Here is a 15,808-nt window from a genome sequence, read left to right as displayed (position 1 = left end):
TGCGGGAAGTGCAGTCATATGCTCTGTTCACCAACTTTTACACTTTATTTTCGAACAAATTTACGTAAAAACGATCTCGATTGCAAGATCAACAAACGATACGAACTGACGTTTAACGACTAACAAATAGACACTTTTGACCAAAATAACGCGTCACTTAGCATTTCCTTTAAAACACAAAGCTTTAGATTAGGAAAAACCGAATTTCGGGACCGTCGGGGGAAGGGGGGGGACGCTACCCCTGGTACCACTGTCACACCTCAGAACCCCATGGTTACGGAGATATCCATGGTTAAAGTTTTGAGGTTAGAAGAAGAATTTCGAAAGTTAGAGGAACGCTTGGCTCCGGCGCTGCGGGAAGTGCACGGTGCGCGGCACGGCGGGCGAGGGCTGCCCTCCCTCCGCGCCTCCGCAGCTCAAAAAAAACACTCTAGGGGTAGGGCAGACCAATACCACGTGGACAGTGGGGTGCTCCGATTCGGTTTTGGGTATTTTTCGAATTTCTAAACCTACATTCTAGCATGCAATGTTACTAATTTTATTAGAATATTATGTTTGACGCGTTATTTTGTTTAAAAGTGTCGATTTGTCAGTCGCTAAGCGTCAGTTCATATCGTTTGTTGATCTTGCAATCGAGATCGTTTTTAGGTAAATTTGTTCGAAAATAAAGTGTAAAAGTTGGTGAACAGAGCATATGAGTGCACTTCCCGCAGCACCGGAGTTAAGGTGGAGTCAGACGCGGACCTCTAAGGTATTGTAATATCTCTGAATCACGTAAAGTTAACCCCAAAACTTCAAACACGATATCTTCGAAACCACGGGGTTTACGCGAAACGCACACTACGGGGGGCTAAAAAACCCACCCTCCCCACCACCCTTTACCCCCCACCCCCATTTCACCCCATAAATTGGAGGCCACTTAACTAACATGACCGAGTTGGTTCTTATTGCGATTATATTTTCTTAAAATTTATTTAAGATTTTACCTTTATTACAATAAAATAATAATAATAATTAGCTTTAGCGTTTCGTTTCATTACATCTCTTGACTTGTCCTGACATGTCTTTTACTTTTTCTGCCATGTAGGTATTGACTTGAATTGGAGTCTCGTCGCCGACAGATTGTCTCAACTTAAATTTATTGAACCAACCTTCCGATGCTTGAAATGCTCCATCTGTACATTCATCACTACAACTACCATCCGGTTTTTTAAAATGTGTGTAAAAACGCTTTGCCCAGTGTCGGAGCGTAGTGGGGGGCAGGGGCAGCCCGCCCCGGGCGGCACTTTTTAGAGGGCGGCAAAATTTAACAATACTTAAATAATAAAAATATTTTGTAAATATCAGAACCATGTTATATTATTTTTATCGTAAGTACAAATTCGGACCGATTGAAAGGTACAAGGAATTTTTGGAGGAGGGTGGCGAATCCCGTGAATTGTGGAGAATCCCTTTTCTTTCAATAATATATTGTAGCGACTGGCAATGGTTGCGTCTTTACTTGTGTGCATTCACCGCTTATGACTACCTGGGTGACCGAGCTTAGCTCGGTATTTTTAGTAAATCGTGTTTTTTGAAAATTATATTTAAATACGAATTACATATTGATAAAATATAAATAATATTTTTCGATTTTACCGACATAATAATAAAAAATATGAACTGTTTATTGAAATAAAAAATCGTGAGTGCAATTTAAAAAAAAAGAAAAATAATCGATCAGATCTGGTGACATGGGATTTGAACTGTGTGAATCCCGACCGACCGATTTCCCACCTGAGCTATGACAACTTTTTTTTATGTCAAATAGCCAGGCATTTGACCACAATCTCACCTGATGTTAAGTGACGATGCGGTCGAAGGTGGAGCATGCCTGCCTAATAACAGCCTATTCACTCTGGCCTTGAAGGCACCCAGATTGTATCGTTCGGGAAACACAGACGCGAGCAATGAGTTCCATTCCTTAGTTGTGAGCATCAGGAAAGTAGTGCCAAAGCGTTTTGTGCGCGTAGGTGGCATATCGATGACATAAGGATGGAACGATCGACCGCGCCTAGTGTCCCGATGGCGGAAGGTTGTTGGGGGAATTAGATCGTGCAATTCCTTCGCACACTCACCGAAATATATTTTGTAGAACACCGACAGACGAGCTATCCTACGCCGATGATCGAGACTCTGCAACTTGGTGTCTGTCAGAGTAGGGTCACCTATGATTCTCTTAGCTCGTTTTTCCACCGAGTCCAAAGTTTCCAGTTGGTATTTGGCCGATTCATCCCAAAGATGGCAGCAATACTCCATACAAGAGCGAACTTGTGCTTGATATATATATTGGTAGGGCACAGCAGGAATTTTCTGCTCAAAATATGGAGCAGCCCAACTGGGGTAGTACCTCGACCTTACAGAAGATCACAGCAAAATAATACAGTTTTCAAGCAGTATTGTGTTCCTGTTGGTGAGTAAGGTGACCAGAGCTCCTGGGGGGATTGGGGATTGGGTCGGCAACGCGCTTGCGATGCTTCTGGTGTTGCAGGTGTCTATAAGCTACGGTAATCGCTTACCATCAGGTGAGCCGTATGCTTGTTGGCCGACCTAGTGACATAAAAAAAGCAGCTGTTCTGGAGTGGAGTTGCTACAGTTTTTGCTTTGGACTCGATGTGTTGCCCAAAATTCAGACTGGACGATAGCTCTACACCGAGGAGTCGGTAATTTCCACAGAAACATCCCGGAAAGTCGGAGCCAGGTGTAAAGCACTCCGTTTAGAGGAGAACACACACGCCTGTGTTTTTGTAGCGTTGAACGTGACCAGATTGGCATCGCCCCAATCGGAGACTGCCTGGAGGGCGACGTTCAAGCGGCTGACCATATCCTCTCGACAAGACTGGATAACATCCTTACTAGCCCTTGCACTCGAAAAGTATCAGTCCGTCACTGTGCTCTCGTCAGCATACCCAAAGGCACCGGGACGAGCAGATCATTAATATGCAGCAGGAATAGGGTAGCGGACAAGACTGATCCCTGAGGAATACCGGCGTCGATAGCCTTTTGGTCCGACGAGTACCCGTCAAGGACAACTTGTATTGAACGTTCGCTCAGGAAGTCAGAAATTCAAGTGCAAAGGCCAGGTGGAATACCATATGAAGCAAGCTTGCTTATACGGCTCGCGTGCCAAACCCTGTCAAAGGCCTTCGAGATATCGAGAGACACGGCAAGTGCTTCGCCGTTTTTGTCAATGGCCTCACTTCATATATGTGTGGCATACACTAGAAGGTCCCCAGTCGAACGGTGCTGGCGGAAACCGCACTGCTGGTTGCTGAGGAGATCGTTACCTTCCAAGTGGGCCAAGATTTTGTTGTTCAGTGCACGTTCCATAATCTTACAGAGTATGGACGTGACCGAGATGGGACGGTAATTGACAGGGTCTGCACGACTACCTTTTTTGGGCACAGGCTGCACGTTGGCAAGCTTCTAAGACTTCGGCACTTTGCCAGTCCTAAGTGACAGGCGGTACAGGCGTGTAAGAGGTGGAGAGAACTCAGGGGCACATGTACGCAGGACTATCGCTAGTATACCATCCGGTCCGCTGGCCTTGTTCACGTCTAGAGTTTGCAGGATTTTAAGGATCTCTTTTTGGCGTATGCGTACTTCTGCCATAATGTAGTTAGCACGAGTTGAGATTGGTGGAGCTTTTCCTGCAACATCCAGACGCGAGTTCTCAGCAAAAAGAGATGTTAACAAATCCGCTTTCTCTTTCGCAGAATGGGCCAGTGATCCATCAATCCTCAGCAATGGTGGAAGTGACGGCCGACAAAAGTTAGATTCAACGGCTTTTGCCAGGGACCCAAACGCTTTGCTCCCAGAAGGGTAAGAAGCTAGTTTGGCCCCAATGCGGCTAATATGGTTAAATCTAGCCCTGCGTAACGTCCTTTTACATGACTTGGCGGCTTGGTTAAAAGCTTTCTTCAAATTCCGAGAATTCGGAGACTTGCGCGCTCGAGCTTCGGCCCATGCAGTGTATGGCGACCGCTTTTTGGTTTCTGCACGATAGCAGTCCGCATCAAACTATGGGCGAGCTTTTCCATTCGTCGCTACGTCAGAGTATGGTATAAAATATTCCATACCCTGGCGTACTATGTTGCCAATTGCGAAATTTACCTACGCATTCTAACGATATTGTAGCCATTTTTTCATTGCCTAAAAACAGGGATAAAACGACATTTTCTAAAAATGAATCCTAGTTATATCGATTTATCGCCCCCGAAATCCCCTGCATACTAAATTTCATGAAAATCGTTCGAGCCATTTCCGAGATCAGATTCTAAGACAATTTTTCAAAATAATTCTACCAAAAAAAAAAAAAATTAAAATTTTCGAAATTTTTTAACAAGAAATTCCATTAGTTCTAAACTCAGAATAGTGTCATTAGTAAACTGGCAAAGTTAAAACATTGCTGCCCTTACATTTTGTATACATATTAAGTTGAAAATAATTTATTTCATGTACGGGGAAGTCCCTTTAAGGTATGGGGAAGTAGGTACGCGATTCTTTGAAAAAGTTTGACAGTTAAAAGAAAATTTTATTGATGGATCGTCAGTTGTCCATTTCACATCGTCTCGTATCTTAATTATATTACGCTTTCCAAATTGTGATTTTTGTGCAAATAAGTACGGGTACCTAAGTTTAGATTAAGGGCCGTCGAATGATCTAGGCTCATAAGTTGATCGTTTATCAGCATAATTTCGTTACAAAAAAAAGACCTTAAGGTATCTAACTACAAAATTAGATCGTTTATCGACATAATTTCGTTACAAAAAAAACCCTAACGTATCTCACTTCAAAATGACGGCCCTTAATCTAAGGACTAGCCTAAGTACGTGTAGTGGTTGTGAAGTAATTCAACAACTTTGTGAAAAATTGAATTTTTCAAGTTTACACTCGCGTACCCGGGGTTTCGTACAAATAGTCTAGTCAACAAGTTGAACAAGTATTTTAATTGTGTTTGGAGGCAAACGAAGAAAAACCGACTTCAATTATATCGACAAGTAATACAACGTAGGTAGACAAAAAAAAAAAATGTCAAGTGAATACGCATTATCAAAGATTACTCCAAAAGTTGTACTCAGATCTCGATGAAATTTAAATATGACCACATGATAAACATCGGCTTTCGATTAAATTAAAAATCAGCAAAATCGGTACACCCAGTAAAAAGTTATGCGGATTTGCGAGAGTTTCCCTCGATTTCTCTGGGATCCCATCATCAGATCCTGATTTACTTATCATGGTACCAAACTAGGGATATCTCCTTTCCAACAAAAAAAGAATTATCGAAATCCGTCCATAAACGACGAAGTTATCCCCGAACATACATTAAAAAAAAAAAACATATACGGTCGAATTAAGTAACCTCCTCCTTTTTTGAAGTCGATTAAAAACGTGTTAAATAGAAATAAAGCTCCAAAATTTGTTTTTTTTTTTTAAATATCGACTATCTACACAATACACACACGATCGTCTTTTCATAAGGTAAGCAACTTAATAAAGGTAACAGCCGACTGGTATATAGCTACATATTTATTTCCGATAAACATACTTATAAATAATATATATATATATAAATATATAAATAAATATTTCTATTACACCCAGACTCGGGGTGGTAATCGAACCCACAACCCTCGGAGCAGAAAGTAGAGAGCTTTTTTGACGTGATAACGTCTAATAAATCGATGAACGCCGGCGGCATGCACTAAAAGGATGACTCATTTTAGCGTTACGCTCATTGTACGCTTGCGCCGAATCTATCTCTCTTCCACTCGATTGGCCAATGCATCCGAGGAGATGTTTTGTTATGACGTTGACACGTCAAACTATCGTCCGTAAACCAACTTTACAGACAACCATTTTTTTTATAGTATTAAAAATAACAATGTAAAAAAATTCATGAATTGTGGTGTAATCTAGACACTTGATCGGAAAAAACCTCAGTGAATATTTTTTTATCGATTTTTCAAAAAGTTACACATCACTATATAGTATAAAACAAATACTTAAACGTACTGTATAATACTTACATGCATAATATAGTAGAGGAACACTGTTAGTTTTAGAAGTTTCTAACGTGATGTCGTAAATAAACACATTACAACTATTTATTTTTTATTTAGGATTAGCATTGCACCCGTGCAAAGCAAAATAATGATGACTGTTCTTGCCGCAAAGTTTTCTATAATAATGTATGTAATATATTGTATACATTAAATTGAAATAAGTAAGAGAGCGGCAAAATTTTCTTTCGCCCCGGGTGCCGACAACCACGCTACGCCACTGGCTTTGCCTTCTCACAGACCATTGGACTACACCATTCAGCGGCATCCTTTTGTTGGTTGCAGTCTTCGATCCATAATGACGTGCTGGATCACGAACAATTTTCGCTGACAGTGAAGTTGAAGCTACAGACGATCTTATTTTATATATCATATATATTTTTTTATCGATCGTATAGTTTATTCGTTGACATTGAATGAGCATTTCTATTTTCACTTTAAGCGGAAACACAGAATTTTTTCGTGTCGAAACACGTTTCTCATTATTTAGTCGACATTATCTACTTTGAAGATTCCGCAATGCTTGAAGACAAAAGTATTCCAGTAATACGCCCTGCCTGTGTTAGAAGAAGAAGAAGAAGAAGAAGAGGAAGAGGAAGAGGAAGAAGAAGAAGAAGAATTATAATAATAAAGTTGTCCTTTGTTGATTTTCCTCCATTAAGTAAACTTACGTTGATTTGAATTGTTTTCATTAGTTACCACTATATTGAGACAGAAATAAAACACATGAATTAAATTAACCTTTATTTTAAACGTTCTTTCATAATTAAAACAACATAAGCATTAAATATTATCATATTCCATAATTTATGTTTATTATTTTAACACAGACGTAACATGTGTACAATCACATCTTTTACATATTTCTTAAAAATGATCTAAGTAGGCATATTTAACACCGGATAGACGTCGATATTGTAGATGTTGTAGATATTTATTTTTATAACAGTTGAATTAAGTTTATGTTGATAATATAGACACTAGAATTTGAATCTCGCAAAGAATGTTACTCTATAAATTGACTGAAATATAATATTTATCTTTTACTTTTTATATTGAAAAATTTTTTCTTTTTTTTCGAACTTATTAACAATTAAATTAAATTGAACAAATGTTTATACGATACATGCATATACTGAAGTATTTATTTAAAAATCGCCAAGGATGATAAATTCAATTAAACAATAATTATTATTTGACAAAACAGTTAATAGTGAGATCGTTTTGTTATTTACAAACCTGCCAATAAAAAGAAAGTTAAATAATTGTAACATTAACGAAGTTTACTTTTTAAACTCAAATACTTCACACCTTAAAGAATTAAAAATAAATCAACAGTATTTTATAGGTATATTTTATTTGATAATCGTTGATTAAAATTGGATTTGAAGAGGATATAAATAAGTGTGAATTCTTCTTTTTCCTATATTTTATTTTATAATCTGCTATTCCATAATTGGACGAAGTTATATACAAATTACCTAGACATTTTCATTTACTAAATGTAATAATATTGTTCGCAGATATAAGCTCACGTAAACATATTAATTTATGACATTATAAATTGTAATATATATTCAAGAGTTAAAAAATATTTGTTCATTTGATAATGTGTTATATTTTGAGTTTTTTGGGTTCTTTTTTATTATTCCAATCGAATTTATTGCAAGATTGTGCGAATTTTAAAAGATATGATCTACAATTTTGGTAACTTATTTAAAAACGAATTTAAAACGTACATTATGTACATAACTTTGGCGATTAAATAATATTAACCTAAAATATTACAATTAGTTAACTGATAAAAATAACAAAACTGTCTAATGAAATGTCTTTTGACAGTGTAGGTCTGTGTATTAGTTACATATATTTATATAGCAAACAGAATGAGTCTCTTGAAACTTCATACGTTTACCATAAGATGTGATTAAATATACGATACAGTGCCTTAATAAAAATAATTTAATACAAGAAAAATGCTTTAGTTAAATATACCACAATTGTGAGTTTAAATCGAAATTCAACTAAAAGTTTTCTAAATCCTACATGAATTAGATAGAAAATGAAATTTTACAAAAATAAATTACATACGCATACATGCATTTGTGGTAACCAATTTTAATAGTTAATAAAATATTTTATTGGAATAAAATGCCGGTATAATGTCTGTTTCCAGATTATATCACATTGCAAATACGCATAAATGTACAGTTTGAAGCATTTGTGTAAAAATATATTTAAAAAATAATATTGCATCCATCGTTCATTCTGTGATCCATAATACTGTCTGTCACCGCGATATGTTATGTATATCCGCTTTATTGCTTCTATTATCATGATTTCAAAGAATGTATTGCTTTTAGAAATCAAAGTGGACGTGTAATTTGGAAAAGATCACATTCACATAAACAATAAAAACACTTACACCTATGATATAGGATGCGAAAACTAATGAGGTTTACATAATTTTATGTCATCGATTACAATGAACGTTCCGAGAATTTCGTAGGACGCGAACCGATAATATGGTTACATAGTGATATATATTTAAATATTACACATATTAAGCCACGACAACGAACGCACGATATATAATAGAAGTATACATTTTATTATGCGTCAACAAGTTACAAATATAAGTGCACTCGTATAAGCTAAATATCTCAAGGGATTATTTTAACAAGGAAAGGCTTCGATCGCGATCGAAATCATAAGTTTGCAAAGATTTATTGCACTCGAATAGTCGCTCAATGCCGACGCGAGCACACCACTTCAATAAATAACTCGTATATCTCATCTAGGATGAGGTTAAGATAAAAATAGCGAATATTTCGTACTAGTAATAACTAAAGATTCATAAACATTATACGTATTACGCTATAAAATATAACATCGCCTACTCAGTGACTAGTCTAACGGCGTATAATCGCGACCTGAACTGAGATGAACAGACGTCACATCGTTCGCGGACCGCGGACACCTCGCTCTGTTCCTTTCTAAACCTGAAAACATGCAAAATAAAACATTAAACATCTCACCTGTAACTTGTGTCACCATATTTTTTAATTTGACGCCTTTGATCCTTGGCTTGTGACTAAAGTGATATTCTGCTTTGCTGCATTCTGCATTTTGATGAAAGCTAGCCCATAAGGAATGTGGACTCACACTGTGGAATCACATTTTTGAGGACAACAGTTTTCAATTTTTTTACTGAGTGTTATTTTGATGACTCTTTTTAGTTCGAAAGCTAGTGCTTGAGACGATCATTTAAATTTAAGCGAGATCTGATCTTTTGAGTTCCCTAATAAGGGGTCGTCCATTAATCACGTGAGCGATGACCAGTTCTGCAAAATATCACGAAATATCACGATGAGGGGCTAAATCGAGATATCAAGTGTATTTTTCGTTTAAACGCACGAGAACAGCCGCCCCGCGCCGTCTGCGGACCGCCACGCGGTTTTGTTACTTGTTACTTACTACGCGTAGTGGTGGTGCGCGTGGTGCGCGTGCGGCACGTCGCGCTCGGGCAGCTTGCGCACCTTCATGGTGCCGTCCGCGCCGCACGAGAACAGCCGCCCCGCGCCGTCTGCGGACCGCCACGCGGCTTTGTTACTTGTTACTTACTACGCGTAGTGGTGGTGCGCGTGGTGCGCGTGCGGCACGTCGCGCTCGGGCAGCTTGCGCACCTTCATGGTGCCGTCCGCGCCGCACGAGAACAGCCGCCCCGCGCCGTCTGCGGACCGCCACGCGGCTTTGTTACTTGTTACTTACTACGCGTAGTGGTGGTGCGCGTGGTGCGCGTGCGGCACGTCGCGCTCGGGCAGCTTGCGCACCTTCATGGTGCCGTCCGCGCCGCACGAGAACAGCCGCCCCGCGCCGTCTGCGGACCGCCACGCGGCTTTGTTACTTGTTACTTACTACGCGTAGTGGTGGTGCGCGTGGTGCGCGTGCGGCACGTCGCGCTCGGGCAGCTTGCGCACCTTCATGGTGCCGTCCGCGCCGCACGAGAACAGCCGCCCCGCGCCGTCTGCGGACCGCCACGCGGCTTTGTTACTTGTTACTTACTACGCGTAGTGGTGGTGCGCGTGGTGCGCGTGCGGCACGTCGCGCTCGGGCAGCTTGCGCACCTTCATGGTGCCGTCCGCGCCGCACGAGAACAGCCGCCCCGCGCCGTCTGCGGACCGCCACGCGGCTTTGTTACTTGTTACTTACTACGCGTAGTGGTGGTGCGCGTGGTGCGCGTGCGGCACGTCGCGCTCGGGCAGCTTGCGCACCTTCATGGTGCCGTCCGCGCCGCACGAGAACAGCCGCCCCGCGCCGTCTGCGGACCGCCACGCGGCTTTGTTACTTGTTACTTACTACGCGTAGTGGTGGTGCGCGTGGTGCGCGTGCGGCACGTCGCGCTCGGGCAGCTTGCGCACCTTCATGGTGCCGTCCGCGCCGCACGAGAACAGCCGCCCCGCGCCGTCTGCGGACCGCCACGCGGCTTTGTTACTTGTTACTTACTACGCGTAGTGGTGGTGCGCGTGGTGCGCGTGCGGCACGTCGCGCTCGGGCAGCTTGCGCACCTTCATGGTGCCGTCCGCGCCGCACGAGAACAGCCGCCCCGCGCCGTCTGCGGACCGCCACGCGGCTTTGTTACTTGTTACTTACTACGCGTAGTGGTGGTGCGCGTGGTGCGCGTGCGGCACGTCGCGCTCGGGCAGCTTGCGCACCTTCATGGTGCCGTCCGCGCCGCACGAGAACAGCCGCCCCGCGCCGTCTGCGGACCGCCACGCGGCTTTGTTACTTGTTACTTACTACGCGTAGTGGTGGTGCGCGTGGTGCGCGTGCGGCACGTCGCGCTCGGGCAGCTTGCGCACCTTCATGGTGCCGTCCGCGCCGCACGAGAACAGCCGCCCCGCGCCGTCTGCGGACCGCCACGCGGCTTTGTTACTTGTTACTTACTACGCGTAGTGGTGGTGCGCGTGGTGCGCGTGCGGCACGTCGCGCTCGGGCAGCTTGCGCACCTTCATGGTGCCGTCCGCGCCGCACGAGAACAGCCGCCCCGCGCCGTCTGCGGACCGCCACGCGGCTTTGTTACTTGTTACTTACTACGCGTAGTGGTGGTGCGCGTGGTGCGCGTGCGGCACGTCGCGCTCGGGCAGCTTGCGCACCTTCATGGTGCCGTCCGCGCCGCACGAGAACAGCCGCCCCGCGCCGTCTGCGGACCGCCACGCGGCTTTGTTACTTGTTACTTACTACGCGTAGTGGTGGTGCGCGTGGTGCGCGTGCGGCACGTCGCGCTCGGGCAGCTTGCGCACCTTCATGGTGCCGTCCGCGCCGCACGAGAACAGCCGCCCCGCGCCGTCTGCGGACCGCCACGCGGCTTTGTTACTTGTTACTTACTACGCGTAGTGGTGGTGCGCGTGGTGCGCGTGCGGCACGTCGCGCTCGGGCAGCTTGCGCACCTTCATGGTGCCGTCCGCGCCGCACGAGAACAGCCGCCCCGCGCCGTCTGCGGACCGCCACGCGGCTTTGTTACTTGTTACTTACTACGCGTAGTGGTGGTGCGCGTGGTGCGCGTGCGGCACGTCGCGCTCGGGCAGCTTGCGCACCTTCATGGTGCCGTCCGCGCCGCACGAGAACAGCCGCCCCGCGCCGTCTGCGGACCGCCACGCGGCTTTGTTACTTACTAGCTACGGTTACTTTATGCTAGCTATACTTAAGCACTTGAAATCTTTAAGCTGATTTATGGGTTTAGAAAATGCGTTCATTTGACATCTAGCTTAAGATATTTTAAAGAAATTTAAATCTTGAAACTTTAGCGCTTTAGCCACATTTAATACTAACGGTAACTAACCAACTCAAATTACAGGAACGATGGGTCAGACAGAGTAAATTTCTTTGTACTAGTACAACGCGAATAAAATACAATAACTTAGTCGAAGCAAATTTGAAAAAAAAATCACATAAAAACGTGGTCATTATTTAAATATATTTAAATTTCAAAAATATGTCACTTAAATATAAAATTAAATAAAAAACATCAAAATTAAAAATTGTTCAAAAATACAAATTAATTACCTATGTGTATTTGTGTAACGCCTTGACCGATGTGTTTGAAGAAAGAGCTTCTAGCATGTTCTCCTGCAAATGTATGCAGTAACTGGTGCGTCGCTAACGAAAAGACCTGTGTCGAAAAAATGTTTTGAGATGAAACAGATTAAAACTTAGCTAAGCGCGAATAAAATGTTTACGCACAGGGTCGTGCGTGAAAATAAAATAATGGTCATTGGAGGTCATTTAAGGCAAAAAAGAAAGTTTTGTTTAATGTTCACAATATGGTTGCCGATCTACACTGGTCAGTCTGAAGGTTCATTAAAAATTAAATAAAAAAAAAAAAAAAAACGTTGAGCACATGTCACAGGTGACCGGTTAAATATATTTTTTTTCCTGTTAAATATGTACGCATTTATTATGCAGTTATGATTATTAAATAAAATTACGAAAACCGACGAGGCCGTATGAGCTTGATGCCTTTGTTTTTCCGACAAAAAAATATTAGTCTAGGAATTTGCCGCGTTTTTGTTTTCTTCAAATACATAAAAAAATGTAGAAAATGTAACTCTCTCTATCAATAATTGGACCAATGTTTCGAATGTTAGCTTTTACTTTTAATTGTTTTTCGCAAATGGTACGAAAAGTGGAGTATTTTCCTCGGTGACAAAGCTGTCTTAGTCTTGGGTGAACTTAAATCCCTCGCTACAATCAAGACTCGTCTTAAATTCCTACGCTCGGGAGTAAACCTCGAGTCCTTCGTTACGCTCGCGATTTAAATCGTCACCCGCGACAGAAGACACTGCTTTATCTCCTAGGTTAATAATCTACTATTTACATTTCTTAAACACCCGAATGAAATTATTTGAGACAAATTAAAACGGGAAGGGCAATCGTCGAGTAGGACGGCAGACACAGGTCACCTTGATGTCGCCGTCGGCGGCGCCGATGGCGTAGTAGTCCTCGCGCGGCGACAGCGCCACGCACTTGATGGGCGCGTGGTGCGCGCTGAGCTTGTGGCGCGGCGCGCGCGCGCGCGGGTCCCACACCAGCACGTCGCCGCGCCGCCCGCACGACACCAGCGCGCCCGCCTGCGCCGCCCAGCACACGCACGCCGCGCCGCCCTCGTGGCACGTCCACGCTGCACCGACCGCTCCGCGTTACTCACACGCGCACACGCGCACACTACTTGTCGTCGCGCCGCCGCGAGCCCATTGAACGAACCCTCGCATAGGCGATATTTCGTTTAAATATATAGAGGCAAAAACATATATGCTTGTTAAGTGATTACCGTCTTGTATAGACAGACATTCGTATCACCAATTATTTGTTGTTCCTTCGTAGTTTTCTTATGAGATTAGCCAATATTATAATATATTCACTACAGGCACATAGTAATAAATTAAAAATACTCACAAACCACTAGAGCTTTCTTAATGGGCATCAAGGTGTCCCATATGGCGACATTCTTGCTTTCAGAACTATGACCCGCTAGAAAGAAAATAATAATAACACATTGTTATTGAAAACTTTTACATCTTTTAAATAAACGTACATTTTAACAAAGTTACCAATTACCTGTGGCGACTAAACTACAGGAACCGAGGAAAACGAAATCGCTTATCCCTTTACTGTGACACTGGTGAGTCTGAAAACATAAAAATAGGTGAAAGTGAGTCGCGGAAATACAGGGCGGGCGCGGGGAGCAAAGGGGCGGCGCTCCTTGCTCTATACATGTCTTGTCATTGATTGTCTCCAATTAGTTTAGAAAAAAAAAAGTAAAAAAAAGAATATACTAATTTTCAAACACCAAGGTCTGTGGATAAACGGGTAGTTACTGACACAGCGTCCTCTTTCTTTCTTTTCGCTTCCTAGTTGGGTGAGCCTTGACAATACAGCGATAATATATCCGATAATATTCTTTAAAATAACGGCATTAGTGCTATTAAGGAAAAGAGCGCGCATGTCGTTAGCGGGTCAACAGTCAACTCGCAGATCTAGCTTGCGGTTCGCACGAAGTGGGAGACAGTGTGGGATACTGGCGAACATTTAACATTTAAACATTTAACCATTCGTTCGTACCGACGTATTCGGGTAGCTATCAACCAACACCACAGGCACAGAGCATTATAATACTAACAATAATAAACGCCTAACCCTCAAATCACCGACTAAAATTTACTCCTGCACAATCGCCCAAACCAAAGCAAACATCTGTATGGCCAATACAAATGTTTGCCCCAGCCGCCCGCGCTGTGGGCGCCAACGCATCGCCAAGTGGTACTCACGAAGAAGGGCCGCGGCGAGGCGTGCGGCTGGCCGGGCTGCTGCGCGGGCGGGTGCAGCTGCCACAGCGCCAGGTTGCCGTCCGCGTCGGAGGCCGCGAACTTGTTGCCGTAGTCGGAGAAGCGCACGCGCGTCACCTTGGCGAAGGCGCCGGGCGCGCGCGGCGACCACACGCACGACGGGTGCCCCCACTCCCACAGCTGCACCGAGCCGTCCGCGCCGCCCGTCAGGTCTGACAAGGACCACAATTATTGTCGACGCCGCTTTGAGCGAACTGACTTATTTTATTATAGCGTTGGCAAGTTTATACATAAAGATATTGATCGAATACGATTTAGCCTCGAACGGGGGAGTGAGGCTGAGTGTAAGTCTATAGGTGTCTTTCTCTGTGTAGGAGAATTGTAAGGTAAAAAAAATGGTGAGCACTATTGCTAGTTTTAAGTTTAAAAAATTTAAATCATTTTTTTCTAGTTCCTATAAAAATCTTAATATTGAGGCCAAAGTTATCAAAATTGGTTTTCAAGGGAATTTTATTAAAGCTGTAAAAAAAAAATCAGGTAAGTTTTAATATGAATAAGTATGCATGAAACTCAGATTTACTGCAATTGTTTTATTTATTTTTTAATTACTTTTCGAATGTTATGACTTTTTCTATGTTGGTATGTTTTTCCTACATATAAAAATGTAAAATATGTTGTCTCTGTCTCCATGTCAGATAAGAGAAAACTAAAAATCTGTCGTTACTTACATAATGGTTGAGAAGGATGCGCGGCCATTCGTTTAATATTGTCAATTTTGTGTTTTAGTACCTGAATAAAATTATGAAAATATTAATCCAAACTTAACAAATAAGGAATTATCATTTTTTTTTTCTATAAAAACAAATATTAACAGGTATACAACGTCATTCATATAAATATGTTGATATTTTTATGTATAAATGATGATTGAAAATATATCTAAATATTTTAACAATAAAAGTATATTTTTTTTCTATATTCTAACATAACAATAACATCATTAATAATTAACAAAAGCTATTGCTAAAAACAGTAAAAGCCAATTGAGATATATTGATACAGCTAACAGTAAAGCTCCAGGAAAAACGAAAAGCAATGATTCTCATTTTACAGTTAAAGCCTAAAACGAAAAACGATTGAAAAATAAAAACACTATACTGATAATTATTTTAAGTCTGCATAAACTACAATGAGATGAACAAAATAAAACAAGAATGATTTAAACCAAAAAGGTAAAGAAACCAATGGACACTGGCTCGTGATAGAAAATAAAAGACCACAAAACAAAATAGAAAAAAATACACAACGAAGACCAGAAGTACTGCGGAATTGCAGTATTTAAAAAATAGGGTGCAAATT

At 42.2% G+C, this 15,808-nt stretch overlaps 1 protein-coding gene across 1 annotated transcript in view; it reads right to left on the bottom strand.

The window, feature by feature from the left end:
- Positions 1-7,518: 7,518 nt before the first annotated feature.
- Positions 7,519-15,808, bottom strand: part of LOC123659172 (dmX-like protein 2) — a 72,417-nt gene continuing 64,127 nt past the window's right edge. Inside the window, exons 56-63 of the mRNA XM_045594428.1 lie at positions 15,178-15,238; positions 14,432-14,661; positions 13,722-13,791; positions 13,560-13,634; positions 13,067-13,284; positions 12,171-12,276; positions 11,640-11,748; positions 7,519-9,106 (exon numbers count right to left, since the gene is read on the bottom strand). Of these exons, the coding sequence (XP_045450384.1) occupies position 9,106; positions 11,640-11,748; positions 12,171-12,276; positions 13,067-13,284; positions 13,560-13,634; positions 13,722-13,791; positions 14,432-14,661; positions 15,178-15,238 (870 nt within the window). The 3' untranslated portion in view covers positions 7,519-9,105. The remainder of the gene's footprint in view (positions 9,107-11,639; positions 11,749-12,170; positions 12,277-13,066; positions 13,285-13,559; positions 13,635-13,721; positions 13,792-14,431; positions 14,662-15,177; positions 15,239-15,808) is intronic.

The sequence above is a fragment of the Melitaea cinxia genome, chromosome 13, assembly GCF_905220565.1.
Source record: "Melitaea cinxia chromosome 13, ilMelCinx1.1, whole genome shotgun sequence".
Taxonomy (NCBI): Eukaryota; Metazoa; Arthropoda; class Insecta; order Lepidoptera; family Nymphalidae; genus Melitaea; species Melitaea cinxia.
This window is presented reverse-complemented; position numbering and strand designations above follow the sequence as displayed.